At 40.4% G+C, this 23,652-nt stretch overlaps 2 protein-coding genes across 6 annotated transcripts in view; one reads left to right on the forward strand and one right to left on the reverse strand.

The window, feature by feature from the left end:
• Positions 1 to 4,227, reverse strand: part of mcamb (melanoma cell adhesion molecule b) — a 50,084-nt gene extending 45,857 nt beyond the window's left edge. For 4 of the 5 annotated variants that reach the window (XM_055012298.1, XM_055012297.1, XM_055012296.1 and 1 more), the window contains exon 1: positions 2,790 to 3,081. In XM_055012298.1, coding sequence (XP_054868273.1) covers positions 2,790 to 3,066 — 277 coding nt within the window. In that variant the 5' untranslated portion in view covers positions 3,067 to 3,081. Of the gene's footprint in view, positions 1 to 2,789; positions 3,082 to 4,067 lie in introns of those variants that run through there. The other variant, XM_023293487.3, reaches the window with a different exon arrangement.
• Positions 4,228 to 16,472: 12,245 nt separating this feature from the next.
• rnf26 (ring finger protein 26) lies at positions 16,473 to 20,481 on the forward strand. Its single transcript, XM_023293492.3, has one exon. The coding sequence runs from the start codon at positions 16,923 to 16,925 to the stop codon at positions 18,270 to 18,272; it is 1,350 nt and encodes a 449-aa protein (XP_023149260.1). The 5' UTR covers positions 16,473 to 16,922; the 3' UTR covers positions 18,273 to 20,481.
• The last annotated feature ends 3,171 nt before the right edge of the window (positions 20,482 to 23,652 follow it).

The raw sequence follows: 23,652 nt of genomic DNA on the forward strand, positions 1-23,652 counted from the left end.
CCATGACAAGCTTTTTCCAGACAAGGACCTGGTTGCAGGGCATCGTAAATATTTCCATCAGCAGGTTAATACAAGGCTTGAAGAATATATGATATTTATGGCAAGACTGAGTGGCAAAAGCAGGGCAAAGAAGATCCAATACCTCCAAACTTCACCATATTCTAACAATATCTGACTTCCTGCACAAACTACAGGCTGTTCATATGCATAGAAATCAAACAGTCGTAGTCCTCACAGTAAAAAAATGTGCCGCAATAGAAGTCTGAATTTAGGGACTTCCATTTCTAACTGCTGTGCTTTGCTGATCCTCTGCCAGATTACTGGGCCTCAGTTTTCTAGGCTGCGGTCGAGACACAACAAAGGCATTTATTGTCCACCACCAGCTTGCTTCTTCTGAGGAGCAGAAGTTGTTTTGAGCACATGAAACCGAGTCACGGCGCCTCAGTCGCAGCAGAAAGTGTTGACCTTTAAAAGAGCGAGGTCTAATACGGCCGCTCTTTGGCCCGGCTTGATGAGCTGATGTCACAGGAAGTGAACTGTATCCTCATCGAGGGTCAGCGCTAAGCAGTAAGTCCAACTCCCCTCTGATGTCATCAGGGGGTGAAGTTTTAGCAAAGATACAATCACACTCATTCAATCTCCATGTGCACGTGCACGTATTCAAACGGAGTGTCTTTGCAGATGCAGCAGGCCTGAGTGGGTGTTAACCAACATCATCTAAAGATTAGGATGGTCAATCAACAAATTATACTAAATATGGTTGATTAAACAGCTTCCACTCAGCATTAATTAATGCTGTTAGTCCAATGTAAGGTAGTTGTGTTGAGTCAACAAAATTTATTAGGATTGACTGAATTTATATACAAGAGTTGGTCCAACTTCAACTAATTGTACTGATCCAACTAATTTTACAGCAGTACAATTTACACTAGTAAATGGAGTTGATCCAACCCAGTTAAAATAAGTTTACTTAGCATTTAAAATGAGGCATTCACCCTTTTAGGTAAATAACCAAATGGGTTCATTTTAATGTCCCCTCAGGTGTGAACATATACTGCCTTTCCTTGTATTAATTGGAAGCAAACTAAAGATCTTTGGTTTTCTGGACTGTTGGTTGACCAGAAATTTAAAAAAAAATAAAAAATAAAGGCATCACCTTGAGAAAACTGTGACAGGTAGCTTCCCCAATGTTTTTCACACTATAACAACTGAATCACTATTAAATCTATAGACAAAATAACTGAAGGTTACTGGCAGACGTAAAATGGGAAACTTTTGTGCTGTATTGTTCACAGATTTATCACTAAATTTCCAATTTTCAAATCCATGGTGGAATCAGCTCTCCAAAAAAGGTCAAATGACAAACTTCTGAATGAGATTTAAACATCTTTCTCCAGTCAAACCATTACTTTTGAAGTGATGAAGAATGAGTAAAAGGTGGAAATGTATTAGTGGTGACTTCAGGAGGTTAAAAAGCCAAAGAAGGTCAAGTACAGGAAGAGGATTGATAAGAGCAAAGCCAGTGTGAAGAGATCACAGACAATGGCCTGAACCTAAACAGGAGATCTGCACAATACAGTGATGAGGCAGGAAAGGTTCACGTGATCGGTGACCAACAGGGATAAGGAAAGGTAAAGGCGGGGAGAGAAGTTTGAGGGCAGCAGAGGTGGGAAGTGAGGCTCAGAGAGAGGAAGGGTTGAGAAGGAAAGACACACGCTGACCTGTCCTGTTTAAACAAACAAGAAAAGACACACCGACATGAGAAAAGTGCTTTAAAACGAAGCTGTGCTGTGGAGAGCCGAGGTACCGTGACCTTCTCACCCACATAACTAAAGCTACACTGATATGCTTCCTAAAAATAAACACACATCTGCACCTCACAGCCTTCTTTACAGCAGCGTCACACAACTGATTTAATAGGAGTAATCGATTACTCTGTCCTTCTGCCATGCAAAAGTCTCACGGTAACATCACACAGCTAGAGCTGGATCTCACTCTTGGAATGTGTTCTACTGCATGTTTCTGTGTGAGAAACAAAGTCGAGCTATTCACCGCTGCCTGGGCAGCGCTGAGACACTTGATCACTGCTGGGAACAGAGGAGAGCTGACAGAAAGCAGAGGCAGAGCTCCTTCCTTCACTACAACCACAGCTCCATCTAAAAATACAAACTGCTAAAACTGACCATAACTTCACATATCAACAGAAATCATCATGTCTCATTGTGGAAGTTTCAATTCAAATCTTTACAGCAAAGGTGTCCAACAATCCTGGTGTGTTTTACTCACAGCAAGTGAACAAAACTGAGCCTGTGTGCCACAAACATTTTAATCAGACTTCAAATTCCTCCATTTATATGCACCGCAAATGAGCAATCAGCAAACCAAGTGTGCAAAGGAGAGGCACTGCAATTAAGAAAGGAGGGGTGGAAGTGGCAACGCACATTTTGCACACTGAGGTGGTGCAAAATCTCTGCTTTCTGTGTGGATTTGAAGTCACAGAGTGAAGTTACAACAACACTGGTTTGCTGCTGCAGTGGACTATTAAGCGCCTGCAGCTGACAGGAGCTGGACAACGATATGAGAGCAATGCTGCAAGGTAAAGTTACCGTGCAGGCAACTGTTGACTTATTTAACTCTTAAAAGTCTCTTTAGAAGCTTCTGAATCCCACATTAATTAGCTGCACACAAACTGCACTTTCACATCTTTAATGGCAAACATGTCCCTGTTTCTGTGGAGCTTTTGCGCGTCAAAACTCAAGCAAACAGCAACTGCGTGAAATTTCTCTCACCTCCCCAGGTGTGGAAGAGGAGCAGAAGTCCGACGAGGAGAGAGCCGGTGTCCCGTAAAGCCATGGCCGGTGGTCGGTGCTGCAGATGTCCGAGCTGAGCTGAGGTGAGCCTGACAGAACCGGAGCTGCTGGAAAAACTGTCCGAGACGCGCAGCAGAGCGAGAAAGCGGCACGGCGGGGCAGCGTGGGGAGGCAAATGATGCAGGAGGGGCAGAGACAGAGATCCTCCACTGTAAGAAAACCACAGTCTGCTCCAGTCACTCAGACACACATGCATTCAGTCTGAGAATGCATCAAAACTGATCCTTCATTTTGATATTTGCTTGAAATAGCCCCGTCTAAGATCTTTCATGGCTCATTTATTCACATATTTGCGCCAGATAACTGGAGAGCTGAGTGTAAATGAGTTGTCCAGGTTGACATTTTTTGCAGTGGGTAACTAAAAAAAAGGAGGAACTTCTTGGAGATGAGGAGGGCGGAGGTCTGGAACTAAAATACAGTGTGAAGTGTGAAGAAAAAATTATCATTATTCTGTTGTTTTTATGGTAAATTTACATTGACATTTGCTATATTAAATGTGTATCTATTGCGAAATGTGGGACACTACCTGTTACTGGTGAATCTGTTGTATAAACATTGTGAATGTTAAATAAAGCCACAAAATTACCCAGACTGTGTCTTGTAACCAAATTTAAATTTGTTAATTTAAGGTGCACCGACTGTAGACCTTTTTCGTCATTGCTTTACCTACAGCAATAAAAAAAATCTAACTTTTTTGTTAGTTAATGATGTACCTACAGTGAGAATTGCTCTATGAAAAAAACGGATTTTTTTGGTACTTGTGTAGCTTTCCGATTTCAATAAACATGTTCAGTAATTTTAATAAAAAGGGAAATGTGTTTTATTTATGTCTAACGTGCTCCAGGTTTGCTAATTCATTGCATTCTCTCCAAACATTACAAACAAGCATAAAGAGAGACATTACATGAATTCCCTTAACTGACAACAATGCAGATCCAAAAGGTAAATGCAGAAGCACACCTGTGAATCATGCACTATGTGAATAATTTCTGTTAAATGAATCATACAACTTTTAATGCACAGATACTTCATGCATTCTTTAGTCAGATGATGTGATGTGTTCTATCTGCAGCTGTGTAAGCTTGGTGACCTAAATACTGCAGGAGACATGGCCCCTGTGTCGCTACCAAAATCTACCCTAATACCCTTTAATGTCTTTTTAACTGTTTAATGATGAATAAACCCTTAAAAACTCACCTTTGTGTGTTTTACCATGAAATCCTTGAAATGACATATGTAATTAGTTTTTGCTACTTTTTACCCACTATGCCAAATTCATGCAGTGATAACACAAAAATTCAGCATAAAAAGTCAAAACTGTAAGCAAAAAATCCCTTCCAATCTTAAAATGAAGTCCCTGCTTGTCTCTTCATGTGCACCTCTTCACTCTGCAGCTTGAGCACACCAGCTCACATTCGACTCTGTAAAAACACTGTGTGCTACGCCATTGCAAATCATGATACTGGAGTAGCTGAACTGTATGTTCAAAAAAGAAACCGGTTCCAAAGAAGAATATATATAAAGACACTCCCACCATGCAATCTGATTGGATTGAGTCACCACAAATCTGAATCCATCTGTTTGTCATTAATATGCTGCAGTTTCGGGGGGGAATGTTCAGCTGTTATGAGGACTGCTTGTTTGGTGCATAATGACCTTCTAGTATATTGAAAACGTCATAAGGACATGTTAACAAGGTCTATAAAAAACCTTTCTTATGGGTCTATCCTTATGGTAATTTTTAAAAAAAAAATTATATAAGAATATATTTGTCATGTTGAATAATATTTGTATGCATTACATTCATCCATTGATGTTTTTCTAATGGTTTTAGTGCAGATATTGTATATTTGCATCTTCAAAGTTTGAGCAGTTAAAGGATATTTGACTTCAAGCACCTGAAGATGCAGCACTTCCTGAAGCTGTTTTTGTTTGATCTTGAATGCATTGCATCTCATCAACACACACAAAGTTATGCTCTCCATCATTTACAATTACCAAGATAATCTTTATCTATAATCAAGGCCCTCAAAAGAATTGTGTATACAACTCTTTCTGTGTGCTAGATGCCAAGCTTAATATGGACATAACAAGAGAGCTGAATCAGACTGACTCCCAAAACAAACCATGTTAAAACAGCGAGCCTGCCAGAGGACATCATATCATTTACACTGACCTCCGTTACTTTGCAGGGCTGCAGTTTCTGATACTTAAATAAGCTTAACCGTGGACATGGTTTTACATGTCAGATAACTGCAGTATTTGCAAACTGTAAGAGAACTCCCACAAATCAATGGTGTGTCTGCAATGAAAACAAATTCTCAGAGTACCAGAGGGCAGAAAGAAAATTACACAAAATGCTATGCAGTTGACACTCTGGCAAGATACCAGGTTGTTCTGGCTTGCTTAAGCAGAGTGAAAACAATTCAAAATTTTAGTCTGGCCTGATTGCCACAGACCAAACTATGGGGCAGTGCTTGTATGCAGGAGCTCTGATTATGGATTTCATTTTTGAGGTTGATAGGATATTAATATGTGAGACTGATAAACTCTTATGATGACATATCAAACAATATATGTTTTCTAACATAAACACACACAGAAAAATTGTTTAGGATTTTAAAATGTTGATGATTTTAGTACAGTTGCCAAAATATATCCAGAGTGGGACATTTTAAAGTTGAAATAAAGCATCTAATAAGTGTGTCCCAATCAAGTAATGGGACACGCCTCTTAATCGATGAATTCAGGTGTTTCATTCAGACCTACTGCCACAAATGTATAAAAGCACACATTAAGCTGTGCAGTCTACATATACAATCATCTGTGAAAGAATAGGTCATTCTGAAGAGCTCAGTGAATTCAAATGTAGCATATCGTATGATGCCACCTTTGCAGTAAGTTAGTTTCTTGTCAGTTTCTTCTCTGCCACAGTAAACTGTAAGTGGTATTACTGAAAAATGCATGCATTAAGGAATAGCAGCAACTCACTCATGTAAAGTCACAGACTGGGGTCACTGAGTGCTGAGAACGTGTAAAAATCACAAATGCTCCGATGACTCAGAAACTGCAGAGTCCCAAATTTCTTCTGGAATTAACATCGCCACAAAAACTGTGCACCAGGAGTTTAATTAAATGGGTTTCCATGGCAAAGCAGCTGCATGTAAACCTTTAACCACCAACCTCAACGACGAGTATCAGATGGAATCAAGTAAAGCTCACAGTCATGAGGCTTTGGAGTCGTGGAAATGTGTTCTATGGAGTGGCGATTGTCTGACAGTCTGATCAATGAATCTGAGGATGTTACCTACCTGACTGCAATGTGCCGATTGTAAAGTTTGGTACAGGAGGGATGGCAGTATGTTATTGTTTTTTCATGGGTTGGGTGAGGCTCCTTAGTTCCAGTGAAGGAAAATCTTAAAGCTTCAGCATACCAAGACATTTAAGACAATTCTGTTTCCAACTTTGTGGGAACAGTTTGGGGGAGGCCCTTTTCTGTTCCAGCAATGACTGCACCCCAGTGCACAAAGCAAGGTCCAAAAAGATTTGGTTTGGTGAGTATCTGAACTCTGAACTCAACTCTATCGAAAACCTTTGAGATGAACTACAATATGGATAGCGAGCCAAGCCTTCTCGTCCGACATCAGTGCCTAAGTTCACAAATGGTCTTCTAGATGAACGGGTAGAAATTCCCATAGACACACTTTAAAATCTAGTGGAATTCCTACCTGGAAAATCCAAACCTGCTGCAGCTGCAAAGAGGAGTCCAACATGGCTATAGATTAAGAATAGGATGTATAAGGTGTCGCAAAATCTTTGTCCATTGAGAATCTTCAATATGTGCTCCAAATTCTTGTCATTTATTGGCCAGCATATGTACCAATATAGTCCATTTCACTGTTAAACCAAATTTGCTGTGGCTCTAATGATGATCAATATTGTCTTAGTCACCGATGTCAATACAAAGTACTTCTACAAGGTGAAATCAGCTTAGACATTATACCACATCAAAATTAGAAGACTGTGCCAAACCAAGAACACAAACAAAAGTGGAATCAGTCTAAGAAAAACACAGAAAAGAGTGCTGCAGGCCTTAATCAGTCTAGATGATTTTGCAATGGTGGTGTTAAACATATTTCTGAGCATTGTTTGATTGTCCAGAGGTGCAGATGTAAAAACATTCTCCAGGTTAATGCTGGTGTTTGGTACAATCACAATCAGAAGACCTGAGGGACTGATGTGTGATAAAAACAATCCAGCACTTCCCCAGACTTTGCACAGACGGTGATAAAACCTCCGACTGTCAGTGCAGTTACAGCCGTCGTTTAATCCTAGTATTATTTGATCCCGTGTGAACTATCACAGCCGGTGGCGCTGGAGGCAGATCAAAGAATGGTGGGACGTGTCGTGTACACTGATCTCCGTAACCTTCACTGCTGGAAAACACCGGCGTGTCTGCCATCTGTTGTGGCTGCCAAGTGCATCGCCTCGGGCTGCAGGTCAGAGCCAGATCGGAAGGAGCAGGCAGGAAAACCAAACTGAACACCGCTAAGGAGTCGCAGCAGAGACGAGCTCTGCTTCTGACAGCAAACAACTGGACAGTGACAGTCCTCAGGGGAGGAGACAGTTCTCCAGGAAGACACTTCTGCTGGAGGCTTTTAAAGGTTTGATTTGTCTGGAAAGGAGGAAATAAGGACATTGTCCAGAGCATGGCAGATAATGTACTTTATTTAATCTAGTAGGATCAGAACAGCTTGTGTGTAGTTTCTGCATTATCACAAATTTTGAGTTTCATCTTGTTGTGCTCACATCCATCTCTCTGCTCTATGTCAAGCTGTGTTCTTTAGATGTGTGTTTTATTTGTTGTTATTTGGTGGCAACTAAACAAAGAGGCCGTGAGAGAGCCTCAGGGAACTTTGTCTGCATATTTCTCTGCCAGACTCTTGCAGAGTAAATGTGAAAGGCCTCTGTGTGAGACTGTGCTGTATCAGGGAGGATCATAATTGCAGAAATGGTGTAATCCCAACATTAAAAAATGCCATGAGATTGTGTTGACATGACAACATACTCTGGTATACAGGTGAAGCTTCACTTTTACCTTTTTATTTCTCATGGATTGTTGTTTTTTCATCCAATTCTGTTTTGGTGAACCTAACACAACAGTTTCATCATCAGAAGTTTGCCTGTTTCTGAACATCTGTCTCTGCTCTTGCTGTGATATTGTGTTAATTGGCTCTTGTGTTGAAGGAAACTCAACACAACATCCTCTCTGGATTGCTGTATCACCGCCACAGAGCGGGAAACAATTGCCATTGTTTGGTTTTTACAATGCGCTTTATACCAGAGAAGTTTAATGTTGTTCAGAGGAGTTCCTGTGAAACATACATTAAAGACTTCTATGTAGCTCTAATGGTGGTCAACAAAAAATGACCAAGTAACCAACAGAGGACAACAAGCGTTCAGTCAACACATGCTGGATGCTAATTTAAAAGCTGATCATATGTGAATGTAAAGGAGGGTGTAAACCACTTGTGTTGATGCTTTCATTTCCTTTAGAGTGAAGCACAATCCTTATGGTTTGCATTGATAGTGGAGAAGTAGCTGTTCTCAAAACAACCACATTGTTCTGCCACTCAAGGTCGGTAAGTTATGACTGATTCTTCGGGGCTGCAAACTTGGGTGTGGCACAAAGAGTACAGTATATAAATAAACCCAAAGAAATTGGGGATTTTTTGTCCCCCGACAACCCTCTTAAAATTCCTTGTGGACAAATTGCGAGAATGTCCCCTTTTCACCCTTTATTTAATATGATACATCCTGGACAGGGCGTTTGGGAATATCAGGGGGCCGGGTTTGGGAATGAGGCAAACAGAAGCAGGAAAAGCAACGTCCCCTCCCCCACCAAGTTCCCAGGGTCTGAAAGGCCCAAACAGTTTCTATGGGTATGTTTCAACCTGCTGACAGGGGAAAACCTCCAGCTATAACTGTTACACTACCCCAAATAAGTTTGGTCCATCAGATACTCACCCTGACTTTCCCTTGAGCTTTGCATTTTTAAAGGAATCGTCTGACATTCTCAGAAACAAATGTCAGCAGCTCATAGCACAAAAAACGGAAATATTGGGTTTATCAAGGTCTAAAAAAAATCTGCCTACTAGTACATTAAACTCCCCTAATAGGATGCCAGAATTTTTTTGTTTAATTGTTTTGTTGAAAGTATTACATTTGAGGTTTCCTGACTGTAGGTTACTCTAGAGTAAGCAGAAATTAAGACTTGAGTTACATAAACAAGATCAATTTCTTAATTTGGCCAAGATAGTGGAGCAAGAACAGAAAAGTGGGTAAAGTGATAAGCAAAATGACGTGCAGCAGGTTATCTGGTCGGCACATATTCAAGAAGAGACTCGCTGCACAGCACATTTGCGCAAAAGTGCCATGTGACTTTAAATTTGGGTGGCAGTAGTTTTTACATCTATGAAATGTTTAAAAATTGCGCGGTGGGTTTGTTAGTAGCTACGTTTTCTATTTCATTTTGGGAATTTTTGAGGACACTGCAACAAGTTACACAGTCAACATTAGACATTCAAATGGTGACTCTAGATGCAGTACCATCGATATTACACTACTGAAATGTTGAATTTGTTTCCATACTAGTCCCCTCTCTGCTCTCTGTAAACACAACCTGCAGTTCAGCTGAAATATTGCTGAATTTTTGTCCCTAATGAATTCAGTCTTGCTAAGGACCACAGATTTTTTTTGTTTTGTTTTGTTTTGCAAATTTTTAATGAGACATGTAGAATATAGTGTTTTTGATCATTTATTGAAATTTAAAGCATAGATTTGGTCATGTTTTCTAATGGAATGCAGCATTATGGATGAGTAGTTTCAGGACTGTCAAATAGTGGAAAATGTGAAAATTCTTACTGTAGAGCTTCTTGTTCTGATAAATGGTGTGTTTGGGCTATTTCCTAAAGATCACGTGCGTTCTAAACCTGCTGGTGGGTTATGGGGTTCGGTGGGTTAAACAAACAAGATTAAACGTGTAAATCCAGGAGATTTAGAGATGCTGATGAGAGGATTATGTTTTTTCTCAGCCAGGTTTGCTTTTTCTCTTTTTTTATGCAGAGATAAGTTATGAGGCCAAGCTGCAGCAATAGATTCATACTCAGCCTAGAGAGAAGTGATGTTGATCTATAAAAATAAACATGTTTCTCAGTGTCAAACCACTTCTTTAGGTAGAATTAGCAGCTGTACACAAAATGTATAATGTTTAAACAAGTATTTCATTTAGTTCTATTCCTCTGGCTCATCAGATGATTACCTTTATCTCTAACTGCAGCATTCACACTTAGTTGTGTCCTTGAACCCGGCTCCTTTAAGATTTCCACTCCTGACTCGACTGTCCCCACCGTGCACCCCCATACGTGCCATTCCTCTGTGATTGATGATTACACACGACTTCTGTTTATCTCAGCAGGGCTCACTGTGCTGTGCTCATGGGCTAAGGAAAGGCTGAAGGAAGGAAAGAGAGGAAAAGAAGTCATTCTTTCCGAGCCACTGAAGCCAGACCCAGGACCAAGTTGTTTTGGGGGTAGTCCGCCCGGCATGAGAGGCATCTATTGTCCGAGCTACTCCAGAGGACGGGGGGCTTTACAGCAGACACTGGTATGGCGAGGGGGCTCGGGGAAAGAGTGGGAGAGAAATTTGAATTTCTGCTAAACTCCGTCACAACAGCAGGGATTGTGACAAAGAGACACTTTGATAACTTCATGAGCTAAGAATTAAACACTGCTTCTCCATGGTGATTATGTTTAATAGTGGCATTAATCACAATAAATCCACCCACTGACATGTTTCTTCAGTGTTTCAGCATGGGAAGATCTTGGTATGAAGGAGAAGAGAGATTTAGGACACAAGAAAATGTTAATGATTTCAGTGTATCTTCTCTTGGGGCAATTTGTAATTGAAGGAAAATCTGCTTACTGTGAAATTAACATCTGCTTATGCTGCAAAGAAGTCATTTCTGTTAACAAAAACCAATGCAGAGAATATTTCAACCTGTTTTAAACAGAATACACTTGGTTAAGAACAGCTGCTGTACAATTACAATGTGAGACAGATCCAAAAAAGTTGGTTTGCAGTGTAACTTTCATTCCTTAAAATATCTGGTTTCCTCTAATGGAGAAGAACTTTACAAAGGTGCTTGTGATTTACGGTCAGTCTGTTTAGAAAGTAGCTTAATGACTCCACTGTTCAACAACTGATCGATTGTATTATTCTAATTTTATATAATTCATAATTTATATTTCAGAGGATGAAGAAGAAGAAGCATTAGCAACATTGGCTGTTTGCAGCTTCAGTGAATGCAGTCAGTACTTTACTTTTCTGTGTTTCCCTTAACTGGTAAATCTAGTTATATTAAACATAATCTGAAACCACGTTCCATCACTGTTTATGTTTTTTGGGTTTTCAAATGGTAGAAGTAGTTTTTCTCTTATTGCTGCGGGCTCTGGGAAACGGTGATGGACGTTTGTCATTATTTTCTGATGTATTGTGAATAAACAAATAAATCAGTTACCTAAGAAAACAACAGGCAGATTAAATGACGATGAATATTATTAGTTGCAGATGTATTTGCTATAATCTATGGGAGTGTTTTTAGTTGATGGATAACATCTGATGACATGATCTGTCTGTTTAACACTTAAACTGATCAATGACTGTAAAACATTAAAAGATTTATTTGTAATAAAAAGAAACATCAATTTCATGACTATACAAAGGATCTTCTGGAGCAGATGCAGACTAATGAGTCATGAAGCAGGAAGCTGCAACTGCTGCCTGTAAAACGATGGACATCCTGCAGATGCCCTGACGGGGGTCCTGAGAAGACAACTCAAAGACCAGGAATGTCACGCTGAGGGACCTCCACCATCTTAATCATCCTATTCATATCTCTCTGAGTCACACGAGGAAAATCATCACTGCCTCTTTTATCTCACCTTCTTTCTCAGAGTTCCCTCACCGCCTCCCTCACCCTCTCAGCGAGCAGCAGAGGCCTGCAGGCTCGAGGCGGAGGTTTACTGAGGAATGCAGGGTCTTGCTCCGGGTCTCGACCAGTCTGCACTCCAGTGATTTCTACTGTTTGGAGTTTGTGTTTTCCCAGAGAAGCTTCTAGTCTGCCGCATACCCTCTATCCTCTCTCTAAAACACACACACACACACAGATGTATTCTGAATGTAAATTTATGCGAGTCTAGTGTACTGGCTGGCAGCCAAAGTCATCACTGATGCAGGGGATTTGAGCTCTAAGTCCCAAAATAAACCACAAATATCTGGGAACACGACGTTAAAGATGAAGTCACAGCCGCAATGACAGATCTTCAAGACTGTGGAGAAAGCAGTCGCCGCAAATATTGTTGGAACACAAAGATCAGTCTAAAAACTACCCGGCAAACACCTGTGTGCTGAAGTCTGTCTCCTAAAATGAACCTCAGACCATTTAAAGGCATCATGTTGTGTGTTCCATCATCTGCAGAAACCTGAATGTCATCCAATAGTTCAAACCTGATCAAACAGGAATCTGAATGCAATGTGCAAAACGACATTTTAATCAGAACTGAAGAAGCCTCCTGGATGAGAGGTGAAATGTCTTCAAGAACCAAAAAGAGAAGTCCAGTTGATTTTTACTGAACTCCTACGATTACGTTTTAATCCACTATCCCTTGAGAATATGTCCTTATTGGTGCTCATGATTTACATCCATTGCAAGCCAAGAAGTAAGCCTTCTTTGTAATGTGGTGAGCTGGACAGTGAGGTTATAGAGGTTAAGGTGACAGATGACAGGTACCACATCAAGCACAAGTTCAATGCATGCGAAGAAGCAAGTTAATATCATTTTAAGTTTATGATTTTAATAAGCAGAGTCGTAAGTGTTGGGTTAGGGTTAGGGTTTGTGTGTTTTTTTGACTTTCAGAAGAAAGATGAAAAGAAAAAAACTGAAGGCTGTCTGGTAAATAGAAGGCCAGCAGATGATTGGCTAACTTTCAAAGACTGAAAACAAGGTGAAACAGCTGGTTTGCTTTTGTTCAGATGAACTAAAATCTGTTTACTTGCACCACTGAAGCGCATTAATGATGTGCTGCATCTTGTTTCTTTAATCAGTGTAAAATCTGAAGTGTGAAAACAACAGTTTGCCATTTTAGTTGTGGTAAAGTGCCAGAGCGTCTCTTCATTGCTCCAAAATATCAAACTATTCTTTTAAATGTACTCTTGCAACATGGAGATATATTCGAAATATAAAAATAAAAAATAAAAAATAATTCTAGGATTTAACATAATCTAGAGTTAGTGGAAAATCAGTGCAACAGAGTGATATTTCTGTGAAAAATCTGTATTTATTTGATTTTCAGTGTGTTAAACGGTCATAATCTGATATTTCTGACTAGAATCTTTTCTTTAAAATAGGGACTGAAACCGTCCAGGTGGTGATTTTAAGACTTAATGGTGAACATTTAACTTTACATAAGAGATATTCCACAAAGTATAACTGTTAAACAGTCTGAAGGTGTTGTTAAGAGTTATTTTTGGCTAAGAACAGACAAAGAGGTGGATGTTCTCAGAAGTTCCTTGCAGGGCGGAGCTCCCAGTGGGTGAGAAGCCTAATTGGTGTAAATTCGTCATCTGTGGACCCTCGGCTCTTTGTAGGAAAGACGTCAGTCAGTCAGTTTGTCTTCTTGTCTCCGGCTCATCCTGTAAGATCCTCTAGTTTGCCATGTTGCTGCCCTTGTATGAATTTTTTCAACCTGCCTCTCATATTTGACATATTTAATTTACTTTAACTACACAGTTGTGAAGAGACGGTCTCCAGGTCTGAGTTCAAGACTGATTGCAGGATTTGTCATCACTGGCATCTTTGAAACCTTGACTTGGGATCTACGGCTGCTGGTTTGGTGTTCTGTTGAATGGATCTAACATCAAGACTGCTGACAAATATGAAGTCATCAGTGAGTAGTGTCTGTTAAGGAAACGTATAGGAAGGTTGCAGAAGATGAAAGGAGGCCTTTTGAAGCCTTCTGTCTTTTACAGAGGAAGGATTTGGTTGATCAGAAAACAAACAGAGGAAGCTGACTGCTAGCCTGCTATTGGACCAGAGGGAAGGTTAGCTACCATAAAAGGAGCAGGTCTAGTAGCCAGAGACAAAGTAATGCACAAGACCTTTTATAGCTCCTTGCACTGCCCCTATGTATCCCTGCTGCATCATTAATACTTAAACAAATGCTGTTTGTCAAGCATCCAAAGGTTCAGAACAGGATTTCCCATGATCATATCAGAGTTTCCCCTCTGCAAGAGAAAGAGGCCAAGCACTGAGCAACTCAGATGGGGAGGATGAGGCACAAGGCAAGGAAGGAAATGCTGTTGATATTGTTCAGGATTGCAGAGCTTTTGTGTTTCATTGTCACTGAAGTAGCTGATGTAATGGGAGAGTACATCTCAACAAGTGTTCATGTAAATGGAATGGCTGAAGGAAATTGGAAAACCTGGCATGAAAGGTCAAAATACTGAAATTGATGACAGTGGTCATCATTTTCACTTTACACACACACACACACACACACACCCACACACACACGCACGCACACACGCACGCACGCACGCACGCACGCACGCACGCACGCACGCGCGCACACACACACACACACACACACGCGCACACACACTTCATAGGGGACATATTAATTGTACATTTTGCTTTTTGTGCCCAAAAGGGAGACGGCACACACCCTACAATGTGACTGTGCAGATTTATGTTCCTACAACATGTGCAAGTACACAAACAGAAACAAGTGCACTCATGGAGACAGAGGGGGTTTCAAATACCACAAAATAATTATGTAATTTATAGCCCGAAGAAAATTTAAAATACTGCACAAACAAATAATAAGCTCTATGAAATCAGAAAAATAGTGAGCAGTGTGGGACACACAATGTGCCAACTGCTAATGTGAATGTGGTCATTATCATTCATCACATCAATATTTATTATTAAACTGCCTCAGCATTGGTTGTTTGTAAAACACTGAATGGTCTGCCTCCTTTCTGTGTATATCTCTGGTCTGTTAGTGTCCCATGGCCGTTGTTTAAAATCGTCTTGCAGGGCCCTATTAATGGTTTCTAATTCTCAGCTTGCCCATTTTCAACAGTATTCAGTCCTTAACAAAGGCAAATAGGATGCCTGGAGATCCCAGGCCTTAGTCTTAATGATTATCATGAGATACAATGTATTGTATCATTTTTTTGGAAGTGTTGTAATCCTTAATATTTAAATTATTCAGGCAAATTCATTCCACAGATAACACTGTGGGGTCTCAACTTCCTTATTTTCTACTGGAAATGATTTTGGTGTAATAGCTAAGCCTTTAAATGTGATATAAAATAAGGGTAACTTTATTTGACTGTATAAATTATTGTTTATTAGTAGCAGTAGTAGTAGTAGTAGAAGTGCTCATAGTAGTACTATACCAAATAATAGTATTCACTATCATGAATTTAGGTTGCATTCAAGTAAAATATATACTGTATGAATTAATGCAGTTACATTATTTTTTTTTTGAAGACAAAATAAAAAAAATACAACAAAAGGTGAGGGGTGAGTTAAAATATAAAAATATTAAGAAAGATTCTTCCAAAACTGTGGAAATCACGTTCAGTTTTGTTAAGCACATTTTAAAAATGTTAATCATTCATTAATCTTGTGTATATTTCCATAAAATTCAGCACTTTTACAAATTATAAATTACTGTAATACTGTCATTTATTTATCTAATGTCTGACAAGTAACAGATTCTGTTTGGAGAAGGATGCCCAGCACATACGAGGGGATGTCAAAGGCTGAGGGACACATAAATAAAACATTACTAAATATGACAAATATTTTTGAAATAGCCTATTATTATACACACACACACACACACACACACACGGATAGATAGATAGATGGATAGATGGATAGATGGATAGATGGATAGATGGATAGATAGATAGATAGATAGATAGATAGATAGATAGATAGATAGATAGATAGATAGATAGATAGATAGATAGATAGATAGATAGATAGATAGATGGATGGATGGATGGATGGATGGATGGATGGATGGATGGATGGATGGATGGATGGATGGATGGATAGATAGATAGATAGATAGATAGATAGATAGATAGATAGATGTATTACACACACACAACAACAACATAAATTAACATTTTTGAAAAAATATTTTTGCTATTTTCTTGTTCTTTCATCGTTTTGTCGATTTTTTAAAAATTCTACTTAATATATTGTATTATTTATTCATTTATTTTTGAATTACATTTCCCTTGATGCTTTAGGGCAGTATTGGTAAAGTGATATTCCTGCCAATAAATAACGTAGAATAGAAATTTCACATTTTAATTTGATTTATTTGATTCTACGTATAATAATATTATATTTCAGATAATTTTGAATTGATTTTATAGGCAGTATTATTTTATATATTTTAAAACATGTCTCATTAACGGTTCCTTGGTGTTTGAACTTACCGGAAGGATGCAGGAGGTCAGCTGACTCGACCAAAACAAATATGGCGGCTGTACTCACGACAGTAAACACAGCGAGGCTTTTTGCCTGCTTTTCTTTGTTTTCTTTGCGGCATTTTGCAGATTACACGTTTTGTAAAGTTACGGTTTAACTCATGGACTGTTGCTGGGAATTTTATTAACGGACGACAACCGTGAATCCCGCAAAATAAGCGGAAGTGCCAGCCTCTCGTTTAAAACCAAACATCCGCCTCTGTAACGCGTGTTTATGATGTTTGGGTCGTCGTCGCAGCAACACGAGGATGGTAAACCATGAAGTTAACACGTTAATGTAAGGTAGTCGTACCGGATGAAGAGGGAACGCTGTGAACAAGATGTAACGTCTCTCACGCTGAACTAATAAACAAGAGATGGACTTGAACGTGGAAACAACCTGAGAGGTAAATAAGGGAAAGTTACGGATATTAGACGATGGGTTTGGTGAACTTTGTGATCTCCACTTTCGGAAAATGCCTGGACGCTGTGTGTTTACTGCTGGACCTGAACTTTGTCGTCGTCCACACCGTGGTGCGGACTCTCCTGGCGGTTATCTCCTTCATAAACAACCTGCCCACCCTCCTCCTCACCTCGGTGCTGGAGTTGGGGAACTTCATCCTGTTTTGCGGCGTGTCCATGGCGGAGGCTACGTCAGACCTGGCCCACAGTACAGTCGCCATGCTGGGGAGCCTGGTGCTGGCCCTGGAGGGGCTGCTGGAGAGCCTGAAGATGATGGGTTACCTGTCCATGCACGTCCTGCTGCGGGGGAAGGAGCACCTGTGTCGAGGGCTGCTGTCAGTGCTGGAGGGCTGTGGCATCGCTGTCAGCCTGGTGGTCTATTTCGCCAACACTGTGGTAAACTTTGCACTCATTGCCACCCAGAACATCTACCTGGCGGTGCTCAGCGTGTGGCAGACGGTGTCCAGCCCGCTGCAGAAGGTGCTGGAGCTCGCATTGACCTCCTTCACCTTTCTGTACAGCAGCCTGGTCGGTACATCAGCTTTCCTGTGGTCACCCTGTAAACTGGTGTTGGACTTCCTGGTGTCACTGGTGCACATGTTCATCAGCATCTTCATCCTGAACATCTACGGCCTCCTGCTCACTGTCGCTATCGCTCTGACGACCACCGCCTACCTGAACCCAGGATTGACCCGACAGGCAGCTGCTCGAATTATGGGTTACATTAACTCTTTTCCAGTACTGCGTAGGCTGTATCTGGCTCTGCACCGCTTCCCTTCAGACTTGTGGCGCATCCCACGTTTTGTCCTCAGTAACATGCAGCACCTGCAAAGGATACTCCATCACCTGTACCTACTGGAGAGAGGACTTTGGCGGCAGCTTTCTTGGCACAGCAGCCAGCTAGGCCTCACACTGCGGGCACAGCTCCACAGGGACAACAACAACAGAGTGCGAGGCGACGGTGACCCTGGAGAGGAGAGGCGGGACCCACCAGATGGAAGGGCAGGAGATGGAGCCGACCAAGAGCTGTTGGATTTAGTTTTGCCCTCATCCAGCACAGACAGACCGCTAAAGAAGCAGTCGGCTTCAGGCAAAGACGGTAAACCTCTGCCTGCCGAGAATCTGCTGACTCTACTGAAGGAGCAGGAGGACAGAAAGAAGTGTGTCATCTGCCAGGATTGTATAAAGACGGTGGTGCTGCTGCCATGCAGACACCTCTGCTTGTGTAGAGACTGTACAAACATCCTCCTGAGGCAGCCCATCTACCAACAGAACTGCCCACTCTGTCGTCATATGATCCTCAACACCATGGACGTGTATCTATGAGAGTCAGACAGAAGCAGATCTATGGAGCCTCACAGCCTATCAGTATATACAGTATTTACCACCACTGAAATCATATTGAAGTACTTAACATGTATTTACTAGATCATGTTAAGAAATAGGCGTGGTGATACTTTGTTTGCTGTCACATGTCAAGACCAAAAATAGCAATGCTCCTCTTCCCTGACTTTAGCACTCAGCCTCAAACCTTTTCATTCCTACTGAAGCTGGCAGTTTCATAAATATGTTGTTTTATTTTTAAAACACTGTTTTCCCTACAACAGCTGCGCTCTGGAGTTTTTTACAATATAATAGTGAAAAAGTGGTGAATATTGGAAACTACTGCATTTTGACTAGACACGTGTTAATAACAAAATAAAAAGTGAAGTGGAAAAAAGATAGATCTTATAGAACTTGGTTTCAGCTGTGTGTACTCTGAGTGCAGTAGAGAAAAACTAAAGAAAACACATGCTATGTCTCAATTCCTTATTATATACTAACTATACATTATATGCTATACACTAATCTTTTTTACGGGTTTTGCAGTTAGTGTGCATCGATCAGCCACAACATTACAACCACTGACAGGTCTATAACATCCGGCATCTCCTGATTTTGCAATGTTCTGCTGGGAAAACTGGAGTCCTGGCATTCATGTAGATGCTTCTTAGACACACACCACCAACCTGAACATTGTTACTCCCCAGCATTGTTGACCTTGTTTCCAAACTTCATAGATCTCAGTCCAGTTGAGTATCAGTGGGATGCCCAATCCAAGGAGACTCCACTCTACAACCCACAAGACCCAAATTTCTCTGCTAACATCCAGGTGCCACACAACACAGGCCACCTGCACAGGTCCTTATTCCATGCCTAGACAGGACTCAATTCAAGGGGAGACATAAAATAGTAGGCAGGTGGTTTGCATGTTGTGGCTCATCTCTGTGTGTTTTTTTCCAAAAATATAACTGAACTGTTTCACCACCTACCAGAGTTCTTGCCTTTACTTTGAGCATTACATTGTGGGATAACAGTTACTAGTTAGTTAATAGGACCTTTTTTTTTTTTTTTGCTTTCTATCATACTGAAATTCTGCTTAGAAATATGAATTTGGGGCCTCTAAGATCCACCTGTTCAAATATTCCAATGTTGCCACGTTGAGTTTCAGTTGTCTTAGCCCTAGTAATCCGTTGGTGTCCTTTATGCTGAAAAGCTTACCACCGCTAATGTCTTAAACTGTTGTGCTTTCAGTGGGCCGTGCTGTGAAGGAGGAGCGCTAACACTGTGCTTTACTGCATGAGTATGATGATGATTCCACACATGCTGTATGTATGAATGCTGTACCTATCTACGCGGATTCCAGATTTCACTATTTCAGTCTCTGTAAATGATGACCACTTTAATTTTTGCTACGTTTTCACTTTTTGCATAAAACTGTGTACAGAGTAAAACAGATTTTGTGTATTTGAGGAAAGTGATTTATGGTTTTCCAGTCAGCCTTTGTTACTTTAATTTGTTCTATTGATAGGGCTTTTCCAGTCTTCCACCAGAGGTGTGTTACTGTCACCACCAACAAATAATCCATAAATGGTTTTCCCTTTCTTTTGACATTGTAATAAAACTGATTTCTGTTGTATAAAAGGACCATAAACTAATAAGGCTTTGCAATTTAATTTGCTTTTGTTTCTCATATGTTGCTTTCTCAGCCAAGGTGTTAATATTGATCTGTGTTTAAAGTTTACAGGGCATTTTTTTGACACCACTTAATGTGTTGTTATTATTGATGATGCATGACGTTGAGCCTGATTTAGGGAAAACAAAGTGCCATCTGTTATATGGACGCATATTAAAGGTTTTTTCCCCCCATTTAAATAATTTTGTACGATTAGAGGACATTTTTGTGACTGCAGTTACATCGTGTAATATCAAATACTGACATTGTGTTCTATGCTAGATGACATCATTTATGAAAGTGGTCTGAATGTCAGTTTTTGAAGTTTGTGGATGATTTCTAGAGACTCAGGTATTTCTAAAACGCCTATGGTACTCCTAACAAAAGGTTGCAGTGGACTGAAAACAGCTCACATGACCATCATCTGTGAACAGTGAGGGACAATGTGATTTGATGACGTGAATGTAAGTTGTGTTTTATAAAATGCAATGGCTGCCACATAGCTGGCAAGTGTTCTGTTCATAATAAAACAACAATCAATGGAACTGTCCTGTGACCTTTTTAATCAGTCCAACACATATTTCTGTTAGTTGTTCTCAGCCACACACACAGACACTGAAAACTAATTTCTCAGGGCTGTAATTAATGATGTAACTAATGATTATATTACAGATATTTTCATGCCTAATCAATCAGACTTATAGTCTATAGAATGTCAGCAAATTGCACAAAAAATGACCACCACCGGAGGTCACACAAGCCATCTGAAAGCTCAGATTAAAGATTTTTTGCTTAAAAAAATACTTCAGCAATTATCAAAATAGTTGGCACTTAATTTTCAATTATTCTATTAGTTGATAGAGCAATAGTTTCAACCGTAAAGCTTAGTTTACACCAGAGTAGTAAATAGAAAGTACAAATAGGACAAGTCTAACATCAGTAGCATTAGTATCCAACAGCTACTTCTGCAGTCTGGACAGGTTATCAGTCCATCACAACGATGCACACTCATAGACACACAGCCAACGTAGAATCACCAGTTATTCTACTATGCATGTTTTTAGATTGGAGAAAACCAACACAGGCACACAAAATCTGCACAGGCTTCAACCAGCTGACTCAAACCTTGGTGCTGCGAGGCAACTGTGCTAAAAACTGCATCACAAAGAAAATGACACAAAATCTAACTTTGAAAATCCTCAAATGTGTAGTAAGTGAAAAGAAACACAAATGGTATTTAAAAATCTCCTGAGGCTGATCTCAAAGAGTCATCTCCAGTGAGTCAACACTTCTATCTTATTAATGTGTCCACATGGTGGGTTTCATGTGCTGGAAACCACATCAGGAGCAAAATAAGCCGTCACTGCCACCGCTGTACATTTCCATATTGAAAGCGCAGCATACCAATCCCAGTCTCAGAAATAGAGTGTGTAGAGATAAATAGACAAGAACTATTTAGATTAGTACATTCTGGGTAAAAAACAGCAGTTGAGAGTTACATCGTGGCCATTTGAAGACAGAAGGGAATCATTTTCATGACAAAAGCTTCAAATATGAGCAAATTTACGTGTTTAACCAGTGATCAAACTGGGACTTTGAAATTATCACAATAATCAAGAAAACTATCATCTACAGTACAACTTCACACCTCCAACCAGTCATTTAAGGGTGCCATGAAGGTGTGAAAACCAGCAAGCAAGCAAACACAGAAGTCAGAATAGATCTAAAAAAACAGAAAAAGCTTAACAAATTCTGTGAATCTACATTTTCTGCTATTCAATATTGTGGTTCTGTGGATGCAAGTTTGGGCAAACCGAATAAAAAAAAACAGCAAACGTAAATATAAAAGGTTTCATGATCACTCAGTTTTTCTAAGGAAGTAAAAACCACGTTTATATCCGTATTTTCAGGGCTGTATGAGTGTAAACATGCTGCATCATAAACAACAGAGAGGCTACATGAGGCAGGTGTACGGTCCAGAAACAACAGAACAGCAGGACGGGAACGGCCTTTATTACAGAACCACATTTTATCATGTCACAGCAGAGAAAGCACAGGTGCAAATGATAAAATTATTACCGAATTACGTTTAGCTTTCTGGTGCTCATCGCGGCTCGCTGTCACACCATCATTACTGTCATTACTGCCACCTGTGCTTTTCTCACTATGCGACAAGTAACAAAAGGCCTCATTAGATATCAGATGGAACGCACATTCCTACAAGTGTTTTTATGGCAGCACACAGTTCGTATGACCCAGGGGATCATGTATGTTAGATGCAGCATTCACCATCTGGAATGTGGGAAGTATTTCCGCAGGGATTAGACACATAACACTGCAGATTCCTTTTGCTTGTGGACATGAAGCATAATGCAACAGTTGTGTCCAGAGATATGTCAGCTTTCACATCTTGCCGCTGTGAAGATAATGGCGTCGCTTTGTGGATGAGTGTGTGTTTTGGGGCTTGCAGGGCTAGAGGAGAGGGGCCCCTAATGGTCAGTTGGGACCATTTCCACAAACTCATGACGATTCATCAGAGCTTTGTGGTCTACAGCTTCAGAGGCTTCCTTCTCGTTCCCAATGCTGACTCTAAAAATATTCCCAGCTTCACACTAAACATCTGCTCAGATGAAAAAAAAAATGCACTCAGTGACCTCAATATAAAATACACATTATATTTCAATATGTTTTTGCCATTAATACTGAAATTTGTGCTGCTATTTTATATTTTTACTCACAGTTTATGTCATCTCTGACTCAACAGGAGACGTGAAATCTGACCATGGATTGAACTCAGAGGTGTGTGCAGGTTTGTGCTGCATGACCACGAGCTCAACACTCTGCTAGAGATCAAAAACAAATCCAGCAGCTGTTTATTGTCCCCTGATCTCTGAGTTCAACCTCCAGCAGTGTTTATATGTTGGTTGCAAATGAGGACGGTGTTAACAGAGGAAAGGAAGTTTAATGTCGGGAGAGGAGCAGGAAAGAGCAAACCAAGGAGAGCTTTTTACTCCGGGGATGCGACCTCTTTGCTGTGACCCCGGTGGTCCTGCCTGGGAGCAGTGTGGGAAAATGTCAAACTCCAGTCCACTCATCTCCAGCTTGCTCAAGCTCTGGTTTTTTTTGTTTATGAGCACTGTCCCTATCTCTTGCTCTGACCCTTTATTTCTCCATCTTCAGCTTTAATCTTGGTGTCCTAATGAATGAGAAAACGTCTGCTAAAGCAGTAGAGTTCAAGCCGATATAACAGCAAGTTTCTGCCTTGTTAAAATGTCAAAGATGGAGAATTTACACCAGCTAGAAACACTGATGGTCCAGAGTCGACCCTGACATTCTGTCTCTGTGACGGCACTCATTAACAACAGGAGAATATTCCTGCAAAGATGAGCTCAGAGGGTTTTAGAGGAGTGTTTTCTAGTTTTGACACTGGCTAATCTGACATGACACAACACTGCACTCCATCATGATGCAAAGACAAATACACCAGTTCAAGAGAGGCTTAAATTTATTGGATAAAATGCAAAAAAAAAATGGAGATTTGGAGTCATTTTGACATGAAAGAGAAAAAGAAGAGGCATGCAGCTCATTAAACTTGACCTCCACCCAACCCAGACTCTACTGCAATTAAGAGGTTGTTGTAATTAATCCAGATAATCCTGATAGCCTTGGATAAATGCAGTGTGTGATGTTTGGGCAGCAGTGGGTCCTGAA

Source organism: Amphiprion ocellaris, chromosome 7 (genome assembly GCF_022539595.1).
Source record: "Amphiprion ocellaris isolate individual 3 ecotype Okinawa chromosome 7, ASM2253959v1, whole genome shotgun sequence".
NCBI classification, from domain to species: Eukaryota; Metazoa; Chordata; class Actinopteri; family Pomacentridae; genus Amphiprion; species Amphiprion ocellaris.